The 24,706-nt window shown below is 39.3% G+C and overlaps 1 protein-coding gene across 1 annotated transcript in view; it reads left to right on the plus strand.

The window, feature by feature from the left end:
* Positions 1-603: 603 nt before the first annotated feature.
* The window catches only part of LOC133568075 (mitochondrial import inner membrane translocase subunit TIM44-like), a 39,808-nt gene continuing 15,705 nt past the window's right edge, over positions 604-24,706 (plus strand). The window contains exons 1-8 of the mRNA XM_061919782.1: positions 604-708; positions 4,698-4,799; positions 6,214-6,378; positions 6,480-6,560; positions 15,781-15,930; positions 19,510-19,643; positions 22,282-22,367; positions 23,831-23,911. Coding sequence (XP_061775766.1) covers positions 637-708; positions 4,698-4,799; positions 6,214-6,378; positions 6,480-6,560; positions 15,781-15,930; positions 19,510-19,643; positions 22,282-22,367; positions 23,831-23,911 — 871 coding nt within the window. The 5' untranslated portion in view covers positions 604-636. The remainder of the gene's footprint in view (positions 709-4,697; positions 4,800-6,213; positions 6,379-6,479; positions 6,561-15,780; positions 15,931-19,509; positions 19,644-22,281; positions 22,368-23,830; positions 23,912-24,706) is intronic.

A 24,706-nucleotide genomic window follows, 5' to 3' on the forward strand; every position in this document is an offset into this window, starting at 1 on the left:
ATATATATATAAAATCTCTTTGTATTTTGTAATTATTATTATTAGCTATCCATCCATTATCTACCGCTTATTCCCTTTGGATTATTATTATTATCATCCATCCATCCATTTTCTACCGCTTATTCCCTTTTGGGGTCACGGGGGGCGCTGGCGCCTATCTCAGCTACAATCGGGCGGAAGCCGGGGTACACCCTGGACAAGTCGCCACCTCATCGCAGATTATTATTATCATTATTTCCTTTTTCTTTATTTAATTGATTTATCCGTAAATGTTATTATTTAGTTTTGTTTTTTTGGGAGGGGATGGGGATTCAAACAAAAACATATTTTGACATTCCGGCCAGACACCAGCTATATGACGTATGTAAATATGATGTAATGGATAGGAATATCTGATGCTGGATGTCAATTAAAAATTAAATGAAACAAAATATATATTTGTTTTATTATGATCCGGAGAATCGGAACTATTTTGAATTGTATATTGGAAGTGCTTGGGTGTGTTTATTGTTCAACTAAAACAACACAAGTAAGAAGTCTTTTGGTGTCGAGTTTCCCTTTAAAAGCCACGCTGACACTTGGCTCCGCCCCTCCGCCGCAAACTCTCCTCCTATTGGTGGAGCGGCAGGTCAGCTGATGCGGCAATGTTGCACGTGCGTGACTCGCTCTGGATTCAAGATGGCGGCGTCACTGTGGCGGTGCTCCCAGGTAGTCTCTTCTATCTCTTTAAATCACATGAATACATATATTACATAATATCAGCATACACACTTTTAAGTTGTTTGTCTCTCTCGGTGTAGTTAGGCGGAGAACATCAATGACGTGACAAGATGAATGGGCTTCAGTTATTGTAACACGTAAAGCTCTTATTCTTATTAAAATGGAACACTACCAGCTAAATGTCATTATAACTTACTTTATTTCAAAGTTTAATTACCTCTAATGTGTGCCAAATAACGTTTATTTACTGCTAGTGGTCCACAGTACACATATATACAGTACAGGCCAAAAGTGTGGACACACCTTCTCATTCATCCATCCATCCATTTCCTACCGCTTATTCCCTTTGGGGTCGCGGGGGGCGCTGGTGCTTATCTCAGCTACAATCGGGCGGAAGGCGGACTACACCCTGGACAAGTCGCCACCTCATCGCAGGGCCCTTCTCATTCAATTCTTTATTTTCATGACTACCGTATTTCCTTGAATTGCCGCCGGGGCGCTAATTAATTTAAAACCTCTTCTCATTCCTGCGCTTACAAAAGGCATGTGGTAAAAGTAAGCATGCGCTAATTATTTTAAAACCATATCTCATTCCGGCACTTACCAAAGGTATGCAGTAAAAATTTGTGTGTGATGTAAGCTTGGACCTTAAATCCTACTTAATAGCTTATAATCTTCTTCCCTTTATGTGATTTCATCCATCCATCCATCCATTTTCTACCGCTTATTCCCTTTGGGGTCGCTGGTGCCTATCTCAGCTACAATCGGGCGGAAGGCGGAGTACACCCTGGACAAGTCGCCTCCTCATCGCAGGGCCCTTCTCATTCAATTATTTATTTTCATGACTACCGTATTTCCTTGAATTGATGCCGGGGCGCTAATTAATTTAAAACCTCTTCTCACTCCTGCGCTTACCAAAGGCATGCGGTAAAAGTAAGCATGCGCTAATTATTTTAAAACCTCTTCTCACTCCGGCACGTACCAAAGGTATGCAGTAAAAATTTGTGTGTGATGTAAGCTTGGACCTTAAATCCTACTTAATAAATAAATAAATAAATGATAAATGGGTTGTACTTGTATAGCGCTTTTCTACCTTTAAGGTAGCTTATAATCTTCTTCCCTTTATGTGATTTCATCCATCCATCCATTTCCTACCGCTTATTCCCTTTGGGGTGGCGGGGGGCGCTGGTGCCTATCTCAGCTACAATCGGGCGGAAGGCGGACTACACCCTGGACAAGTCGCCACCTCATCGCAGGGCCCTTCTCATTCAATTCTTTATTTTCATGACTACCGTATTTCCTTGAATTGCCGCCGGGGCGCTAATTAATTTAAAACCTCTTCTCACTCCTGCGCTTACCAAAGGCATGCGGTAAAAGTAAGCATGCGCTAATTATTTTAAAACCATATCTCACTCCGGCACGTACCAAAGGTATGCAGTAAAAATTTGTGTGTGATGTAAGCTTGGACCTTAAATCCTACTTAATAGCTTATAATCTTCTTCCCTTTATGTGATTTCATCCATCCATTTTCTACCGCTTATTCCCTTTGGGGTCGCGGGGGGCGCTGGTGCCTATCTCAGCTACAATCGGGCGGAAGGCGGACTACACCCTGGACAAGTCGCCACCTCATCGCAGGGCCCTTCTCATTCAATTCTTTATTTTCATGACTACCGTATTTTCTTGAATTGCCGCCGGGGCGCTAATTAATTTAAAACCTCTTCTCACTCCTGCGCTTACCAAAGGCATGTGGTAAAAGTAAGCAAGCGCTAATTATTTTAAAACCTCTTCTCACTCCGGCGCTTACCAAAGGCATGTGGTAAAAGTAAGCATGCGCTAATTATTTTAAAACCTCTTCTCACCCCGGCACTTAACCAAAGGTATGCAGTAAAAATTTGAGTGTGATGTAAGCTTGGACCTTAAATCCTACTGAATAGCTCTTAATTTTCTTCCCTTTATGCGATTTCAAATCACTGGTATTGAAATCAGCCTCCTCCATTTTGAAAATGATGACAGGGGAAGCGTCACGAGTTTGACCAGGCGGTAATACTAAGCATGCGCTAATTATTTTGCGAAGCGAGTTCGACCCGGCGGTAATTCAAGGCAGGTGCATACTTTATGCCCTGCGGCAATTCTAGGAAATACGATATTTACATTGTAAATTACATAATACAAATAGATAGTAAATAATAATAAAATTATATATATATTTATGTATTTTTTATTATTAATTTTTATTATTTACTATCTGTCACATCAAAACTATGAATGAACACACGTGGAGTTATGTACTTCACATCCATCCATTTTCTTCTGCTTATCCGAGGTCGGGTCACGGGGGCAGCAGCCTAAGCAGAGAATTCCAGACTTTCCTCTCCCCAGCCACTTGGTCCAGCTCCTCCCAGACGGGAGACATAGTCTACCCAACGTGTCCTGGGTCTTCCCCGTGGCCTCCTACCGGTGGGACATGCCCTAAACACCTCCCTAGGGAGGCGTTCGGGTGGCATCCTGACCAGATGCCCGAACTACCTCATATGGCTCCTCTCCATGTGGAGGAGCAGCGTCTTTACTTTGAGCTCCTCCCGGATGGCAGAGCTTCTCACCCTATCTCTAAGGGAGAGGAAACTCATTTGGGCCGCTTTTACCCGTGATCTTGTCCTTTTGGTCATGACCCAAAGCTCATGACCATAGGTGAGGATGGGAACGTAGATCGACCGGTAAATTAAGAGCTTCGCCTTCCGGCTCAGCTCCTTCTTCACCACAACGGATCGATACAGCGTCCGCATTACTGAAGACGCCACACCGATCCGCCTGTCGATCTCACGATCCACTCTTCCCTCACTCATGAACAAGACTCCGAGGCCACCAAAAAAAGGTGAAATAACCGAAAACACGTTTTATATTCTAGTTTCTTCAAAACAGCCACCCTTTGCTCTGATTACTGCTTTGCACACTCTCGGCATTCTCTCCATGGGCTTCAAGAGGTAGTTACCGGAAATGGTTCTCACTTCGCAGGTGTCATAGTTTTGATGCCTTCAGTGACAATCTACAATGTAAACAGTCATGAAAATAAAGAAAACGCTTTGAATAAGGTGTGTCCAAACTTTTGGCCTGTACTGTGTATGTATATATATATATATATATATATATATATATATATATATATATATATATATATATATGTGTGTCGTGAGGCGACTAGCCAAGTTCAGTATTTGTTTTCACCTTATTTGCACTACTTACTTTATTGTAATTGATATTATTACTTTTTTATTTGAATTTCTCAGTTCTTTTGTTTTGTGTTCATGTTTACAACTTTGTTCAATAACTAGAGTTTTGTTGTTGACCTTAAGTGTTTGTGTGTTTTGAGGCAACAAGCCAGGTTCAGTAGTTGTTTGCACCTTATTTGCATTACTTTATTGCAATTGATATTACTTTTGTAATAAATATTTAATTTTTTGACTTAAATCGTTGTCCGTGTGGTATTATTATCATAATCAATTAATAAAGGCTAAAGTACAAATTTGTTTTTCAAAAGTATCGATACCCCGAAGCCCCCCCCCCCATCAGATGACGACACTTACGGTATCGGCGATACTGGCCGGTATCGGATAGGATCGGTATCGATACCCAAATTTGCGACATTGCCCACCCCTATATATATATATATATATGTATATATATATATATATATATATATATATATACACACACACACACACACACAGTACAGGCCAAAAGTTTGGACACACCTTCTCATTCAATGTATTTTCTTTATTTTCATGACTATTTTTCCCAACTTTTGGCCTGTACTGTACTTTATCATTTCAACTGAGTAAATATTGCAAATTCAGTTGGGTTATGGCAATATTTCCCAATTTTATCTATTTAATAATTCCATGCTACTGTTCATACGATTACAATTTGTCATGTATGTTTTCATTATTGATGAAGAATTGAGGATGTTGTCTCCATTGCAGCTGCTTGGTAAAAATGTTTTGCCACCTCGCTCCCGGCCACTGGTGTCCTCCTGTTTTAGAGGAGATGCTTACAGATTACACAGGAGTGCAGCAGCATTGCAGGTAAACCATGAATTCTATTTTAAACGTGACATTGTGTCCCTCGTGTAGTTTGCTTTTTGTTTGTGTGTATAGTTAAGAAAAAAAGGTGTTTTTGTTGTCTGGGGAAAGTTCTTGTGTGGTCATTAAAGGCCTACTGAAAGCCACTACTACCAACCACGCAGTCTGATAGTTTATATATCAATGATGAAATATTAACATTGCAACACATGCCAATATGGCCTTTTTAGTTTACTAAAAGGCAATTTGAAATTTCGTGCGATGTATCCTGTTGAAAACGTCGGTATGATGACGCGTGACGTCTCAAATTGTAGCGGACATTTTGTTCTAGCCCCATCCCAGCTATAAATCGTCTGCTTTAATCGCATAATTCCACAGTATTCTGGACATCTGTGTTGCTGAATCTTTTGCAATTTGTTCAATTAATAATGGAGACCTCAAAGAAGAATGATGTATGTGGGAAGCGGTGTATTGCAGCTGCCTTTAGCAACACAAACACAGCCGGTGTTTCCTTGTTTACATTCCCGAAGGTGAAGCTTTACTATGGAACAGAGCGGTCAAGCGAACATGGTTCTCTACCACATGTTAACCGGCAGGTTTCGGTGAGAAAATTGTGGTAATAAGTCCGCTCTTACCGTAGACATGAGCGGAGCTTGCGTCGTTCCTCGTGCACCTGTCAAAGAGGCAGCTGCGGACTCTCTTGCCTCCTCCGACCGGCCGCCCCCGAACGTGGGATGCTTCCGTCGTGGAGGAGGGGGAAAAAAAAGCTCACCCCGGCCCAAACGGCTGCCTTCGCTTCGCCTTGTCGGGAAACGTGGCCTCCCTCAGAGACATTGGCGATCACCACACCCGTGGCCACGCCCCTCCGACTTTCAGGTACGATTGTATAATCTCACTAAAACACTAGTAACACAATAAGCAGATAAGGGATTTTCCAGAATTATCCTAGTAAATGTGTCTAATAACATCTGAATCGCTCCCACTGCCTCCCCCTTTTTTTTTTTTTCTTCCTCCAGTCCTTCACTCTCACTATCCTCATCCACAAATCTTTCATCCTCGCTCAAATTAATGGGGAAATCGTCGCTTTCTCTGCCCGAATCGCTCTCGCTGCTGGTGGCCATGATTGTAAACAATGTTTAGATGTGAGGAGCTCCACAACCCGTGACGTCACGCGCACATCGTCTGCTACTTCCGGTACAGGCAAGGCTTTTTTATTAGCGACCGAAAGTTGTGAACTTTATCATCGATGTTCTCTACTAAATCCTTTCAGCAAAAATATGGCAATATCGCGAAATGATCAAGTATGACACATAGAATGGACCTGCTATCCCCGTTTGAATAAGAAAATGTCACTTCAGTAGGCCTTTAAGTGTTGTTTTTATTTCCAAGAATGTAAGACTGCGCATTGTTTCATCAGGTGCGATATGCCTCAGGACGTAAAGGTTTCCTGGGAGAGTTTGTGGACAACCTTCGTCAGGAGTTCAGTGACAATCGGGAACTGAAGGAGAACATCAAGAAGTTCAGAGATGAGGCCAAGAGGCTGGAGGAATCCAATGCACTCCAACAGGCACGCAGGAAATATGTAAGAAATCCCCACTCTTATTAACTAATAGTTGCTGTTTTTATTGGTGCGTTTTCAGTACCAATTGCAATTATATTTTGATTTGTGTTGTTTTCCTGAAGAAATCTATAGAGTCGGAGACAGTGAGGACCTCTGAAGTATTTAAAAAGACACTGGACTTCTCGTTGGAATCTATGAAGGAGGTAAGTAACACAACAAAACCAAAATGCAGTCAAACCTGTTTATGTGGACAACCTGTTCAAGTTGACCAACTCATCAAGTTCCTGTTGTTGGTGCTCTTATTATACTCGCTTAAAGGGGAACTGCACTTTTTGGGGAATTTTGCCTATCGTCCACAATCATTATGAGATACAAGATGACAGGTCTTTTTTTAATTTTTAATTTCAAATATGATAAAAAACGCTTTCAAGTTGTGGCTAATGGGAGTCACTGTTGTAGTCTTCAAATCCTTTAAAACAACTTCAAAAGCCTCCAATATTTTATATAGACACTGAAAGTATATATACATTATCATGTAGTAACATACAACTTCATAACAATATGTAATATGTACAATATACACACTGCAAGTATATATATCATGTAGTAACAGACACTTTCATGACAATATGTAATATGTACAATATACACACTGCAATTATATATATAATGTAGTAACAGACACCTTCATAAAAATATGTAATATGTACAATATACACACTGCAAGTATATATATAATGTAGTAACAGACACCTTCATAACAATATGTAATATGTACAATACAAACACTACATATATATATGTATATATATATTAGGGCTGGGCAACGATTAAACATTTTAATCGAAGTTAATCGCACTATTTGTCCGATTAATCGTGATTAACTGCATTGTATACGCAAAGCCCAATAATGAATTCAAAAGTAGTGTGTAGTGCACCTTTATTGGAATATTCTCCCACATGAACAAAAGCACCAAAACAGTTGTGCAAACACAATTTAAATCAGTCCTTGTTAAATAGCATATTTTATGAAAATCAAGTCAAAAAATGTAAATACAAACATTTAAGCTTATTTCCACTGCCAGGGTATTTAAGTTATCCTGTTTGTTATGGAAAATAAATATAATCTACATACAAATCTCTGAGCCACAATCATAACATCTGAACAGGCAATTTCTGAGGTAACAGCAGAAACATTTTTTTTTTATCAGGGTCTTATGTTTAAAAAACCTATATTATAGGTAGTGGGCTGTTTTAGGGAATTTTTGATTAAATTATCCGTAGTAGCAATATTAATAATGTTGTGTTTATTCTGCGTCGTGCACTTAAAATAATTATGACCATATCCAGGAATTGATATGATGGGAATTTTCCGATTGTTTGCTTGGTGCTTTGATAAACTGAACGCATATACATGGTACTATATTGTGATGTTATGAGCCAGGGAAAAAAAGAACTACCCTACCCAGCATGCAACAGGAGTGACGAGCATGCGCGGTAGCCCGGTATAGGTTGTGTCGTCATGACGGCATCTTGTATGTTGTGATATGCACGCTCTGAAAGCAAACGTTAAGAACTCAGCCAACACTCCTCGTCTGCATTATTCATAAATAGACAGACAACACATATACTCGGCTGCTTCACAAACCGCTGGATGTAGCCGGCATAGTATTCCCATGCTAGCTAGCCGGTCTAGCAGGCACTCATCTATCAGTCCAAAACGGCCCGATCTATCCACATTCAGAATTGTCTGGCGGTCGTAAGTGATCCCGGAGTGACCACGCTGTAAGCCAGCCATGAAATTTGCAAAATTGTCCGGTATTTTTGCCAAATGTTCCATCTTTACCAAGAGCCCCTCGACGCCGAAGTACATCCGGGAGATGCCATCTTGTTAAGAAAAGGCGTTAACAAAATAAAAGCATGTAAACAACATACGCAAATGTGCGATAAAATAATTGTCGGCGTTAATAGATTGATGAGTTAACGTGTAATTAATGCATTAATTTGTCCACCCCTAAAATATATATATATATATATATATATATATATATATATATATATATATATATATATATGTAGGTGTGGGAAAAAATCACAAGACTACTTCCTCTCTACAGAACTGTTTCATGAGGGGTTGCCTCAATCATCGGGAGGTTTTGATGGAAGCATTCACATACAATGGTTTAACAGGCAGGCGTTGGGTGTGGTGATTGGCTCATGTGTTACCTAGGAGGTGTTTCAGTCTGTGGCGGCATGTTGAAATGATTTCACTGCGCTTGTTGAGGGATGATAGATCTGGATGATATATAATAAACAGTTTTTCTTTTAAGCATAGGTCGCATCTTTTATTACCACTGTTGTAAGGTCTGCTGGATTTAAGAATTTGCCATGTTATTGAATATTCAACATTATTGTCTTTGAGGTTCCAAATGTGTTTGCTGAGTTCTGTAGAATTCCGCAAAGTCTGGTTTCTAAAGGAGGCGTTGTGATTATTCCATCTTGTTTTGAACGCTCCTTCGGTTAATCCTAGGTACGTGTCGGATGTGTTAATGTCCTTGCATGTTACCTTTGCTTGGTAAACGACTGATGTCTGTAAGCACCCTCCGTTGAGAGGGCAATCAGGTTTCTTGCGACAGTTACATTCCTTATTGGTTTCAGAGTCGTTTAGTCTGGGGGTAGGCAGTCCTTTTGCAATTGCTTTGTTGTGGTTTGAAATGATTTGTTGCATGTTATTCATACAGCTGTAGCTCAATTTGCTTCCATTAAAACCTCCTGATGATTGAGGCAACCCCTCATGAAACAGTTCTGTAGAGATGAAGTAGTCTTGTGATTTTTTTCCCACACCTACATATTGCGCTCTACCACGGTATCGAGCACTATTCTCTGGATAATCCAATCAAGACATATATACATATATATATATATATATATATATATAATGTAGTAACAGACACCTTCATAACAATATGTAATATGTACAATATACACACTGCAAGTATATCTATAGTGTAGTAACAGACACTTTCACAACAATATCTAGTATGTACAATATACTTACTGCAAGTATATACATAATGTAGTAACAAACACCTTCATAACAATATGTAATATGTACAATATACACGCTGCAATTATATCTATATTGTAACAGACACCTTCATAACAATATGTAATATGTACAATATACACACTGCAAGTATATATATAATGTAGTAACAGACACCTTCATAACAATATGTAATATGTACAATATACACACTGCAAGTATATATATAATGTAGTAACAGACACCTTCATAACTATATGTAATATGTACAATATACACACTGCAAGTATATATATAATGTAGTAACAGACACCTTCATAACAATATGTAATATGTACAATATACACACTGCAAGTATATGTATGTATAAAACATAGTAACAGACACAATCATAACAATATATAATATGTAAAAACATTTGGGCATTTTATGCACAGCCGGAACTAATTGTTTGGCGCATTTATTTCCGTTTCCGTAGCAGCGCACTTCTGACTTCCTGCAACAAATATGTCCCTACTTCCGGAACCAAACGCAAGTGTTTTTCTAATCATGGCATACTTGGTAACAAACAACAAAGATGACTATCCATCTATCCATTTCCTACCGCTTATTCCCTTTTGAGGTTGCGGGGGGCGCTGGCGCCTATCTCAGCTACAATCGGGCGGAAGGCGGGGTACACTCTGGACAAGTCGCCACCTCATCGCAGGGCCAACACAGATAGACAGACACCTATTTTTGGACAAATGAGCATTCACAACCTTATCTTTTTGAAGCTGAATATACGGAGGATGAACTGCTGCTTATAGAAGCGAGAATGGAAAAAGACGCTGAAACGTTGGAGCAGACGTAAGCTGAGAGAGTGCGACATGGTCACGCTTCAAATTTGTAACTTTTGAGCCAAGCTATGCCGTATTACAGGGGTAGGGAACTTATGGCTCTAGAGCCAGATGTGGCTCTTTTGATGACTGCATCTGGCTCTCAGATAAATCTTAGCTGACATTGCTTAACACCATAATTATGAATAATTTCGCTGGTAATCATAGTACTAAAAATAACGTGCAAAATATAAAACATTTTCATGCATTTAAATCCATCCATCCGTTTTCTACCGCACCTGTTCAAGAAGTCGCATTAATGGTAAGAAGTATTTTATGTCACGATGGGGGGGGGGGGTCGCAGCTTGCTGCAGGGTCGTTCTCCCAGGAAGGCAGACGGACTACTCGGGACATGGCATTTAGGTAAAAACATGATTTAATTTTAACTAAAAAAAGATACAAACAATAATCGCTTATAGTGGAGGCACAACTTGGGCTAAGGAACAAAGCTAACGCATAAACAGACTATGAACATAAATCAAACAAAACTTACTTGGCATGGCATGAAGCACGAAACTATGGCAAGGCATGAAACAAGTCAGCACAGAGCAAGAAAAGATCACATTGACGCCAGGGCGAGTGACTGGCAAAGACGAGCTTAAATACTGCCTTTGATTAGTGCTCGGGAAGCAGGTGAGCAGGCATTTTGTCCACCAGAGACAGGTGGACAAAATGAGTAACCAAGGAAACCAGACAAAGGAGTGGAAAAAAACAGGAACTTAAAGAGTCGAAAGGACAAACAGCACATGGCCAAACAAAAACATGATCAACAGACATGACATTTTATTTTTTATTGGTTAGCTTCAGAATAACAATGTTATTAAAAAGAATAAAAGACTTATTATACTCTAAAAATGTTGGTCTTACTTAAAAATGCACACATTTTGTTGTATTCAGTGTTAAAAAATATGATAGGGCTCTCACGGAAATACATTTTGAAATATTTGGCTTTCATGGCTCTCTCAGCCAAAAAGGTTCCCGACCCCTGCCGTATTAGATTGTTTACCCAAATCTACTGGAAACATCCCCGGCCAGCTGGACCTAACAGACAACTGTCTATCGAGTGAGCCACTATAATATTGATCATGATACATGCAGCACATCACCGTACATTACAGTACATACACTGTCTGGCTAGCTGTGTACAAACAAAACATGCAATAATACTTTACAGATACTGTAATATAATTGGTGTTCTATCCCAGTGTTGTGTATTACGAACTCAAACACATTAAGTGCTGACGTAGAAGCTGGCTTATCTGTTTCGGCTAATACCGTAGCACGCCGATGTATTACTATGCTAGGAAAAAAAAGTTCCTCAATGTTCACTCTGACAATAACAATGTTGTTACAGTTTGGTTATTATCAGGTTACAGAACATTAATGAAGTATTGTTGACACTTTTTGAATGCATTTTTTAAGTGATTTAGAGGTAGAATTGATTGCTGCCATTCAGTGTTAATTTTGTTGCCGAAAAATTATTCGTCGTCATCGTCAGCGACCTTTTTAATCCGACTAAAACGAGACAATAACTAAATAAAAAATAATTTACGTGGACTAAGACGATGACGAGGTGTATTGACGAATAAAAACGAGACGAAAATGTCTGCCAGAGACGGGATCCAATCGGAACTTATTTCGTTAGGAAGAGGCGGGAGGAGTTGGGAAGAGAACCAATCAGAGCGACGTGGTAAGGAAGTTACGTAAACCTAGTTTGCGTTTGAGTCTGACTGAACATGTCAACGCCGGGGAGGAAGAGGAGAGAGGACATATGGGGAAATTTTATATTTGACGTCAAAGATAACAAGAAATGCAGCGCGAGGATTACGGGGAAAAACACAACAAACTTGAAACGACATTTACAGTCGAATCACCCCGAAATCCACACATAGGTAAGCATTTTCCACAACATACAACTCACTCGGCGTTATCCCGTTTATTACACAGCTTACTCGTGAAATACTAAATTTGAGACATGATTTTCATCCAAATAAGACTTTTATCGGTGATTTTTCCGCTGTTTTGCTTTGATTTTCAGAAATTGAAGGGAAAATTTACATATTACCCTTTAGTCGACTAAATCTACTGTAGTTTTCGTCGACTATAATCTTATATTTTGTCGACTAAAACTAAAACAATTTCCATCCATCCATCCATCATCTTCCGCTTATCCGAGGTCGGGTCGCGGGGGCAGCAGCCTAAGCAGGGAGCCCAGACTTCCCTCTCCCCAGCCACTTCGTCCAGCTCTTCCCGGGGGATCCTGAGGCGTTCCCAGGCCAGCCGGGAGACATAGTCTTCCCAACGTGTCCTGGGCCTCCTAACGGTTGGACGTGCCCTAAATAACTCCCTAGGGAGGCGTTCGGGTGGCATCCTGACCAGATGCCCGAACCACCTCATCTGGCTCCTCTCGATGTGGAGGAGCAGCGGCTTTACTTTGAGTTCCTCCCGGATGACAGAGCTTCTCACCCTATCTCTAAGGGAGAGCCTCGCCACCCGGCGGAGAAAGCTCATTTCGGCCGCTTGTACCCGTGATCTTATCCTTCCGGTCAAGACCCAAAGCTCATGACCATAGGTGAGGATGGGAACGTAGATCGACCGGTAAATTGAGAGCTTTGCCTTCCGGCTCAGCTCCTTCTTCACCACAACGGATCGATACAACGTCCGCATTACTGAAGACGCCGCACCGATCCGCCTGTCGATCTCACGATCCACTCTTCCCCCACTCATGAACAAGACTCCTAGGTTCTAGAAATCCTCCATACAACTCACTCGACGTTATCCCGTTTATTACACGGCTTACTCGTGAAATACTAAATTTGAGACATGATTTTCATCAAAATCCGACTTGTATCGGTGATTTTTCCGCTGTTTTGCTTGGACTTTCAGAAATTGAAGGGAAAGTTTACATATTACCCTTTAGTCGACTAAATCTACTGTAGTTTTCGTCGACTATGATCTTATATTTCGTCAACTAAAACTAAAACAATTTAAATAACTAAATTATGACTAAAACTAAATTACATTTTAGTCAAAAGACTATGACTAAATCAAATTTTGCTGTCAAAAATAACACTGCTCCCATTAGCTGCATTGCAAGCTACCAAGAACAAGCCGATTTTTTTTATGTTAGAAAGCAAAAATCACAAAAACGTATCTTCTTGTCTCTCATAACGATTGTAAACGATAGGGAAAAAAAAAAAAGAAAAAAAGTGCATTTCCCCTTTGAGCCGTCATCGAAATATACGGTCGACCGCTTTTATTGACACGCAATTTTAGACGCAAATGGGTCATTTGGAGAGAAGATGTAGGACCCACCTTCTTTCCTCTGTACGTAGTCAACTAACTCAGTGGTTCTCAAATGGGGGGTACGCATACACCTGGGGGTACTTGAAGGTACGACAAGGGGTACGTGAGATTTTAAAAAAATATTCAAAAAATAGCAACAATTCAAAAATCCTTTATAAATATATATATTCAATAATACTTCAACAAAATATGAATGTAAGTTCATAAACTGTGAAAAAAGAAATGCAACAATGCAATATTCAGTGTTGAAAGCTAGATTTTTTGTGGACATGTTCCATAAATATTGGTGTGAAGTGAATTATATTTATATAGCGCTTTTCTCTAATGACTCAAAGCGCTTTACATAGTGAAACCCAATATCTAAGTTACATTTAAACCAGTGTGGGTGGCACCGGGAGCAGGTGGGTAAAGTGTCTCTCCCAAGGACACAACGGCAGTGACTAGGATGGCGGAAGCGGGAATCGAACCTGCAACCCTCAAGTTGCTGGCACGGCCGCTCTACCAACCGAGCTAAGATTTCTTTTTTTGTGAAGAAATGTTTAGAACTAAGTTGATGAATCCAGATGGATCTCTATTACAATCCCCAAAGAGGGCACTTTAAGTTGATGATTACTTCTATGTGTAGAAATCTTTATTTACAATTGAATCACTTTTTAGTTATTTAAAAAAAATAGAAAATAGAAGATTGAAATAAAATTAAAAAATAGGTCTTAGCCTAGGCCCTGGAGTGGGGGTGCAGACTGAGGCCAAGGGGAAAAAAAACAACAACAACTCATAGCCATAGTACACATCCCTCCTTACTAACTAACTTACTCGCCAATGTTAGGAAGAATCAGAATCAGCTTTCTTGTCCAAGTATGTTAACATGCAAGGAATTTGACTTGATAGACTGCGCTCTCTATGTTCAATGGAAAAAATACAGAAAAACTCAACAACTACGAAAGAGGGCTTTACCGAATAGACCTCATCTTGGTATGGAAACATTAAAGAACACAAATGACTTAAGAGACATTAAAGAGCATATAACTGATGCTACTTCAGCTCTGCCATTTTTTCTTACAGCCACAAAGTCAAATGCAACATATAACCATAAATCACAAGAACAAAATATGACCAAAACAATAATAAAATAAAATAACACAGTTATTTTTTTTTTTAGTTACAGCTAAAGTTATTGCCATATTTTCCGCACCATAGTGCATACTTGCCAACCCTCCCGATTTTCCTGGGAGACTCCCAGGGCAACCATTCTCCCGATTACCACACGGAAAACAATATTGGGGGCGTGTCTTAAAGGCACTGCCTTCAGCGTCCTCTACAACCTGAAAATGAGACTATTATATTTCTCCATTATAAATAGGTTTATCTATAACCCATAAAGTAGGCAGGCACGGAGCTATTTCTCAGCGTGTGTTTATTCCAGCCGGCACGTTTTACCCTGACAAACATCTGGATTCTGTCGTGGAAATTTCTTAAAGACGATCGTTTAGTGACAAATAGCTTTAAAATGATTTATTAAAGCAGGGGTAGGGAACCTATGGCTCTCGAGCCAGATGTGGCTCTTTTGATGACTGTATGTGGCTCTCGGATAAATCTTAGCTGACATTGCTTAATATGATAAGTAATGAATGAGTCCACTTGTAATCACAGTGTTAAAAATAATGTTCAAAATATAAAACATTCTCATACATTTTTAATCCATCCATCTGTTTTCTACCGCACCTACCATAACAATTGGATTGCATTGTTATGGTATTGCTGTGTATTGTTTTGTTGGATTGATAAAAAAACAAATAAAAAATGAAATAGATTTTTTTTAAAATGAGAATAGATTCTGAATTGCACAAGGTGAGAATCGCGAATCGTATTCGAATCGATTTTTCCCCACACCACTAATATATATATACATACACACACACACACACACACACACACACACACACACACACACACACAGAAGGCGCACTGCTGATGAGCGGGTCTATTCAGGTCATTTTTAATACAAAAAGAGAACCACATTAAAGGAGTCATATTATGATTTTTTTTGTACATTTAAAAGACTTCCTTGTGGTCTACGTAACATGTAATGGTGGTTCTTTGGTCCAAATTTGGTATGGATGATGTTTTACAGACCATTTTCAAGTTGCTTTTTTTTTTCTTCGCTTTGTGTGTGTTTCCTGTACCTTTTTAACGCAGGCTATCAAGAAGGTGAGCCACACAGACATTGGGAAGAAGATGAAAGAAGGCGTGGAAGAAGCTGCACGCACTGCCATGCACTCGGCTGAAACTGTCTCCAAGGGAGGAGAACGATTGGGCAAGACCGATGCCTTCAAGGCTATCTCACAGGTGAGGAGGAGTAAGCTAGGTGTCAGTCATTTTAGCTCAGGGACTTCATGGAGGAAAATGTGTGCACACGCGGGGCGGACTATTAAAATCATGGCATTAAAACTCTTGCTGGCTTCACTATGGACTGGACTCTCACTATTATGTTAGATCCACTATGGACTGGACTCTCACTATTATGTTAGATCCACTATGGACTGGACTCTCACACTATTATGTTAGATCCACTATGGACTGGACTCTCACACTATTATGTTAGATCCAGTATGGACTGGACTCTGACACTATTATGTTAGATCCACTATGGACTGGACTCTCACTATTATGTTAGATCCACTATGGACTGGACTCTCACTATTATGTTAGATCCACTATGGACTGGACTCTCACTATTATGTTAGATCCACTATGGACTGGACTCTCACACTATTATGTTAGATCCACTATGGACTGGACTCTCACACTATTATGTTAGATCCAGTATGGACTGGACTCTGACACTATTATGTTAGATCCACTATGGACTGGACTCTCACTATTATGTTAGATCCACTATGGACTGGACTCTCACTATTATGTTGGATCCACTATGGACTGGACTCTCACTATTATGTTAGATCCACTATGGACTGGACTCTCACACTATTATGTTAGATCCACTATGGACTGGACTCTCACACTATTATGTTAGATCCACTATGGACTGGACTCTCACTATTATGTTGGATCCACTATGGACTGGACTCTCACTATTATGTTAGATCCACTATGGTCTGGACTCTCACATTATTATGTTTGATCCGCTATGGTCTGGACTCTCACATTATTATGTTTGATCCACTATGGACTGGACTGTCACACTATTATGTTAGATCCACTATGGAGTGGACTCTCACACTATTATGTTAGATCCACTATGGACTGGACTCTCACACTATTATGTTGGATCCACTATGGACTGGACTCTCACTATTATGTTAGATCCACTATGGACTGGACTCACACTATTATGTTGGATCCGCTATGGACTGGACTCTCACTATTATGTTAGATCCACTATGGACTGGACTCTCACTATTATGTTAGATCCACTATGGACTGGACTCTCACTATTATGTTACATCCACTATGGACTGGACTCTCACACTATTATGTTAGATCCACTATGGACTGGACTCTCACACTATTATGTTGGATCCACTATGGACTGGACTCTCACTATTATGTTAGATCCAATATGGACTGGACTCTCACTATTATGTTGGATCCACTATGGACTGGACTCTCACTATTATGTTAGATCCACTATGGACTGGACTCTCACTATTATGTTAGATCCACTATGGACTGGACTCTCACTATTATGTTAGATCCACTATGGACTGGACTCTCACTATTATGTTAGATCCACTATGGTCTGGACTCTCACATTATTATGTTTGATCCACTATGGTCTGGACTCTCACATTATTATGTTTGATCCACTATGGACTGGACTGTCACACTATTATGTTAGATCCACTATGGAGTGGACTCTCACACTATTATGTTAGATCCACTATGGACTGGACTCTCACACTATTATGTTAGATCCACTATGGACTGGACTCTCACACTATTATGTTGGATCCACTATGGACTGGACTCTCTCACTATTATGTTAGATCCATTATGGGCTAGACTCTCACTATTATGTTAGATCCACTATGGACTGGACTCTCACTATTATGTTAGATCCACTATGGACTGGACTCTTACTATTATGTTAGATCCACTATGGACTGGCCTCTCACTATTATGTTAGATCCACTATGAACTGGACTCTCACACTATTATATTAGATCCATTATGGACTGGACTCTCACTATTATGTTAGATCCACTATGGACTGGACTCACACTATTATGTTAGATCCACTATGGAGTGGACTCACACACTATTATGTTAGATCCACTATGGACTGGACTCTCACACTATTATGTTAGATCCACTATGGAGTGGACTCACACACTATTATGTTAGATCCACTATGGACTGGACTCTCACACTATTATGTTAGATCCACTATGGAGTGGACTCACACACTATTATGTTAGATCCACTATGGACTGGACTCACACTATTATGTTAGATCCACTATGGACTGGACTCTCACACTATTATGTTAGATCCACTATGGACTGGACTCTCACACTATTATGTTAGATCCACTATGGACTGGACTCAAACTATTATGTCAGACCCACTCGAGGTCCATTGCAACGGTCTCCCCCACATTTGTGGTCCTCTCCAAGGTTTCTCATCGTCATTCTCATCGACGTCCCACTGTGTTGTGAGTTTTTCCTTGCCCTTATGTGGGCGCTGATCCGCGGATGTCGTTGTGGCTTGTGCAGCCCTTTGAGACACTCGTGATTTAGGGCTGTATAAATAAACATTGATTGATTATAACTGAATAAATAAATATACAGACACATAAAAATGTCTTTTCTTATGTATTATTATTTTTTTTTTATGAAATAACTATCGTTTATGACAACCTTTTTCTAAAACAATATAGAATGTCAGCTACAACAGGAAAATGCATACATTTATCATTTGTTTTTAAAAATGGTTACAAAAAAGTGGGACCCCAGACATTTACTGTGGGATCCCATTTTTTATGACTTGATGGGGTCATTTTGAAAATTCTTAGCGCCAACACTGATGGAGTATTGGTGCACGCAAAAACAGCAGCAGGCGGCTGTGGCCCGTGGGCCGCTTCTAATACTAATCAAATATCATCCAATACTTGCCAACCTCGAGACCTCCGAATTGGGTAGGCGTATATTGTAGCGTCCCGGAAGAGTAAGTGCTGCAAGGGGTTCTGGGTACTTGTTCTGTTGTGTTTATGTTGTGTTACGGTGCGGATGTTCTACCCGAAATGTGTTTGTCATTCTTGTTTGGTGTGGGTTCACAATGTGGCATATATTTGTAACAGTGTTAAAGTTGTTTAAACGCCCACCCTCAGTGTGACCTGTATGGCTGTTGACCAAGTATGCTATGCATTCACTTAAGTTTGTGTGCAAAAGCCGCATATATCATGTGACTTTGCCGATGCGCTGTACGTATGGACGAAAATCGGACGTAACGACAGGTTAGAGGCAGTCCTTTTAAGGCACGCCTCCAATGCAGTTGTCTGGGTGGAAATCAGGAGAATTCCGGGAGAATGGTTGCCCCGGGAGGGGCACTGAAATTCGGGAGTCTCCAGGAAAAACTGGGAGGGTTGGCAAGTATGTTTCATCCCGGGAGCCATAGATCATTAATTTGCGGGCCAGATCTGGACCGCGGGCCTTGATTTTGACACATAGGAGCTACTGGCTTTGCTTTCTTCTATTCTGTTGCTCTTTGCTTTGTTCCTGGCTTGTTTGTGGTATTGTTACTGCCCAGCTGACTGTGACAGGGGCTGAAGAACTGGGTCATGGTTTTATACTTGTTGTTCTGTTCCACTCTTACTCTGTCTTGCACTCAAATCACATTATTCGGCAAGTTGAATTTCTAAGCTGCATCAGTGATGATTTTAAAAGCTGTGTGTCATCCATTCAGGGTGTGGAGAACATGAAGAAGGAGATCCACGTGGGTGATGCCGGACCGTATAGAGCTCCTTCTCAGCTGAGGAAGAGGAGTGATTTTTCGTCCAAAGGAGCTGCTGATGACACTGTAGTGTTTGAGCCGAATACGTAAGTTGTTCCAGCTGTGAATACAATACATATGTATTTTCCGGACAATAAGGTGCACTTAAATTTAATTTTTTTTCTCAAAATTCAACTGTGCGCCTAATGTAAGGAATACGTTTGGTTGAGCTTACCCACCACAAAGCTATTTTATTTGTTATGTGGTGTAATAAGTGTGACCAGTAGATGGCGGTCAACATAATAGAAACTTGTAGACTTTTTAAGTTAAAGTACCAATGATTGTCACACACATACTAGATGTGGTGAAATTATTCTCTGCATTTGACCTATCACCTTGATCACCCCCTGGGAGGTGAGGGGAGCAGTGGGCAGCAGCGGTGCCGCGCCCGGGAATCATTTATGGTGATTTAACCCCCAATTCCAACCCTTAATGCTGAGTGCCAAGCAGGGAGGTAATGGGTCCCATTTTTATAGTCTTTGGTATGACTCGGCCGGGATTTGAACTCACAACCTACTGATCTCAGGGCGGACACTCTACCCACAAGGCCACTGATTGATTGATTGAAACTTTTATTAGTAGATTGCACAGTACAGTACATATTCCGTACAATTGACCACTAAATGGTAACACCCCAATAAGTTTTTCAACTTGTTTAAGTCGGGGTCCACGTCAATCAATTCAGGGACTGCAATATGATGGCAATAGGACTCAAGTAAACAAACATCAACATTTTATATGTTCTATTGAAAATAAAGAACATTCCCACGGCGCTCAAAAATCTATAAAAATGTTTTATTGCGACTTTGGTAAGCTATTAAGCCGCACCGCCTGATGGATTGTACCGTGCTTCAACATAGGAGTTTTATTTTGGTGTGTGTATAAGATAAGACATATTATCTGGTAGGGGTGTGGGAAAAAATCGATTCGAATACGAATCGCGATTCTTACGTTGTGCGATTCAGAATCGATTCTCTTTTTTTTTTTCAATAGATTTTATTATTATTTTTATTTTTATTTCATTTTTTATCAATCCAACAAAACAATACACAGCAATACCATAACATCCATCCATCCATTTTGTACCGCTTATTCCCTTTTGGGATCGCGGGGGGCGCTGGCGCCTATCTCAGCTACAATCGGGCGGAAGGCGGGGTACACTCTGGACAAGTCGCCACCTCAACGCAGGGCCAACACAGATAGACAGACAACATTCACACTCACATTCACACACTAGGGACCATTTAGTGTTGCCAATCAACCTATCCCCAGGTGCATGCAATCCAATTCCAAAAGCAAACCTGACCCAGCAACACTCAGAACTGCAATAAACAGAGCAATTGAGAGGAGACACAAACACGACACAGAACAAACCAAAAGTAGTGAAACAAAAATGAATATTATCAACAACAGTATCAATTTTAGTTATAATTTCAGCATAGCAGTGATTAAAAATCCCTCACTGACATTATCATTAGACATTTTTAAAAATAATAAAAAAGAACAATAGTGTCACAGTGGCTTACACTTGCATCGCATCTCATAAGCTTGACAACACACTGTCCAATGTTTTCACAAAGATAAAATAAGTAATTTTTTTAGTTCTTTTAATAGTTAAAACAAATTTACATTACTGCAATCAGTTGATAAAACATTGTCCTTTACAATTATAAAAGCTTTTTTTATTCTTTAATCGACTACTCTGCTAGCATGTCAGCAGACTGGGGTAGATTCTGCTGAAATCATATGTATTGAATGAATAGAGAATCGTTTTTGAATCGAGAATTGCGTTGAATCAAAAAAATCGATATATAATCGAATCGCGACCCCAAGAATCGATATTGAATCGAATCGTGGGACACCCAAAGATTCCCAGCCCTATTATCTGGCGTTTTGTTTTGCGACATTATGCAAAAGCAACTTTTCTTACCTTCTGGTACCGGCTGATCTGTATTTGGGATCTGCATAAGTCCTGAAAAATTGCGTGCGTCCGCCTTTGTAGCTTTTTTTTTCTCTATCTTCTTGTTATGGGACAGTCATCCTCCGTTGTTGCTATTTCTAATATAAAGTAGTGTAAAGTTCTTACTTATATCTGTCAGTAAACTCCCCATGAAAGCACTAAAACATACCGGTGTAGTGAGTTTACTTTAATTAACCCAAGGAACTTTAGTTATTAGAGCGTTCCGGTCAGACGGTTTTTCACAAGATACATTTTCGGTGTTGTTCCCGGATGAGGAGATGCTGCTCCGTTATAGATCGAACTAAAGTCTGAATGTCATCAAAACAGTTAGCGCCATCTTTTGACACTAATTCCGCTCCCGTCCTTGCACGCTACACCACTACAACAAAGATGACGGAAGGTGAGCCACGTAAATAAGAAGCGACTGTCAGAAAGTGGCTTGAAGATGATGCGTAAAACACAATCTATGCAACATTTTGACCAAATAACCACCGTTACATGTTATGTAGACCACAATGAAGTCTGTTATATTTATAAAAAAAAAATAATAATATGACTCCTTTTAATGCGCCCTATATCCCCGGTGCGTTTTATATATGTAAAAAGAATCAAAAATAGACCATTCATCGGCAGTGCGCCCTATGGGTCCGGAAAATATGGTATGTAGTTTTACTGCTATATAGTACATGCTTCAGCTTAATAGCCCTGATTTTGTTGTGGTGCAGGGAAAGTGTCGGTGTTGTTGTCCACAATGACTCAAAGTGGGAACAGCAATGGAGGGACTTCAAAGACAATAACATGGTTTTTAACAGTATGTATCTCTAGGATTTACCATTCTTTTTAGACGCACCAAGCAAATGCAATAATGCTATATAAAATAAATAAATAAATGGGTTGTACTTGTATAGCGCTTTTCTACCTTCAAGGTACTCAAAGCGCTTTATATATGTAGATGCACTATGCCAGGGGTCACCAATGCGGTGCCCGCGGGCACCAGGTAGCCCACAAGGACCAGATGAGTCGCCCGCTGGCCTGTTCTAAAAATAGTTCAAATAGCTGCACTTACCAGTGAGCTGCCTTCATTTTTTAAATTTTATTTATTTACTAGCAAGCTGGTCTCGCTTTGCTCGACATTTTTAATTCTAAGAGAGACAAAAGTCAAATACAATATGAAAATCCAAGAAAATATTTTAAAGACTTGGTCTTCACTTGTTTAAATAAATTTTTTTATTTTTTTACTCTACTTCTTAAAACTTTCAGAAAGATAATTTTGGAGAAAAAATACAACCTTCAAAAATGATTTTAGGATTTTTAAACACATATAAATACCTTTTTACCTTTTAAATTCCTTCCTCTTCTTTCCTGATAATTTAAATCAATGTTCAAGTAAATTTATTTTTTTTACTGTAAAGAATAATAAATACATTTTGATTTAAATTTTCATTTTAGCTTCTGTTTTTTTTACGAAGAATATTTGTGAAATATTTCTTCAAATTTATTATGATTAAAATTCAAAAAAAATATTCAGAAAAATCTGTAGAATCAAATTCAAATCTTATTTCAAAGTCTTTTGAATTTCCTTTAAAATTTTTGTTTTGGAAAATCTAGAAGAAATAATGATTTGTCTTTGTTAGAAATATAGCTTGGTCCAATTTGTTATATATTCTAACAAAGTGCAGATTGGATTTTAACCTATTTAAAACATGTCATCAAAATTCCAAAATTAATCTTAATCAGGAAAAACTACTAATGATGTTCCATAAATTATTTTTTTTATTTTTTCAAAAAGATTCAAATTAGCTAGTTTTTCTCTTCTTTTTTTCGGTTGAATTTTAAAGAGTCAATTGAAGATAAACTATGTTTCAAATTTAAATTTTCATTTTTTTCGTGTTTTCTCCTCTTTTAAATCGTTCAATTAAGTGTTTTTTTCATCATTTATTCTCTACAAAAAACCTTCTGTAAAAGGAAAAAATTTTACGACGGAATGACAGACAGAAATACAATTTATTTAAGTGTGTATCAAACTGGTAGCCCTTCACATTAATCAGTACCCAAGAATAGCTCTTGGTTTCAAAAAGGTTGGTGACCCCTGCACTATGCAGTGGATGTCATTTTGTTTTCCAAGCAGCAGGTGGCAGTAGACTTACGTGGATTTCACAATAGTTTAACAGAGCTCTGTCTTCATGTCTATATAGTGATTCTTATGGTCACTCCTCCAGGAGTGATCCATAATCAACACATTGTGTCCTCAGTCTCCTTTCTCTCTTTTTGTAGGGTTCTTAAACATGAAGCTGAAATACGATGAGAGTGACAATGCACTCATCAGGGCATCCAGAGCCGTGACTAACCTCCTTGGTAATGAGATTCTCAGTCTTTTCTGAAACAGTAGATTAGTTCAACAACCGGATTGTAAAAATTGGTCACATTAGCTAAGCCAATGTTGTGGTCAGTCTGTGTTTTAACTAGTGCTTTAGCTAACTAGTAAGTGATTATTTGAAATTAATCACAGGTTATTGCTCACTTGCATGATTAAAATGAACTTAAATGGGGAAAGGGACAAGCGGTAGAAAATGGATGAATGGGAACTGCACTTCTATGGAAATTGTGCCAAACGTTCAGAATCCCAATGAGAGGCAAGAAGACACAATGTTTTTGTTTTTGCATTGCTGGCAATGCAACTAATGGGAGCAATAAATTCTACCTTTAAATCACTTTAAAGATGCATTTAAGATCTGCCAGCAATACTTTATTTACATTCCATAACCTGTATGTTAACCAAAATGTAGCAACATTGTTATTGTAAGAGCGACCTCACTCTCTCAGCTTTCGTCTGATCCAGGGTTTTGGTTTGTGCGTGCTGGCTTCTATAAGCAGCAGTTAATCCTCCGTATATTCAGCGTAGAAAATGAAGGTTGGGAATCCTTCCTTGTCCAAAAGTAGTCACACGCTCACGTTTGTTTCCGGAAGTAGAAACAACGCATTTGTGAAGTCGCAAATGTGTTGCTATGGAAACTGAAATAAATGCTCTCAGGAAAGAATATCAGGTAATTCATAAACTGACCAAAATACGGTAAATATTGTACGTATTACATATTGTTATGAAGGTGTCTGTTACTACATTATAGATATACTTGCAGTGTGTATATTGTA

Source organism: Nerophis ophidion, linkage group LG14 (assembly GCF_033978795.1).
Source record: "Nerophis ophidion isolate RoL-2023_Sa linkage group LG14, RoL_Noph_v1.0, whole genome shotgun sequence".
NCBI lineage: Eukaryota > Metazoa > Chordata > Actinopteri > Syngnathiformes > Syngnathidae > Nerophis > Nerophis ophidion.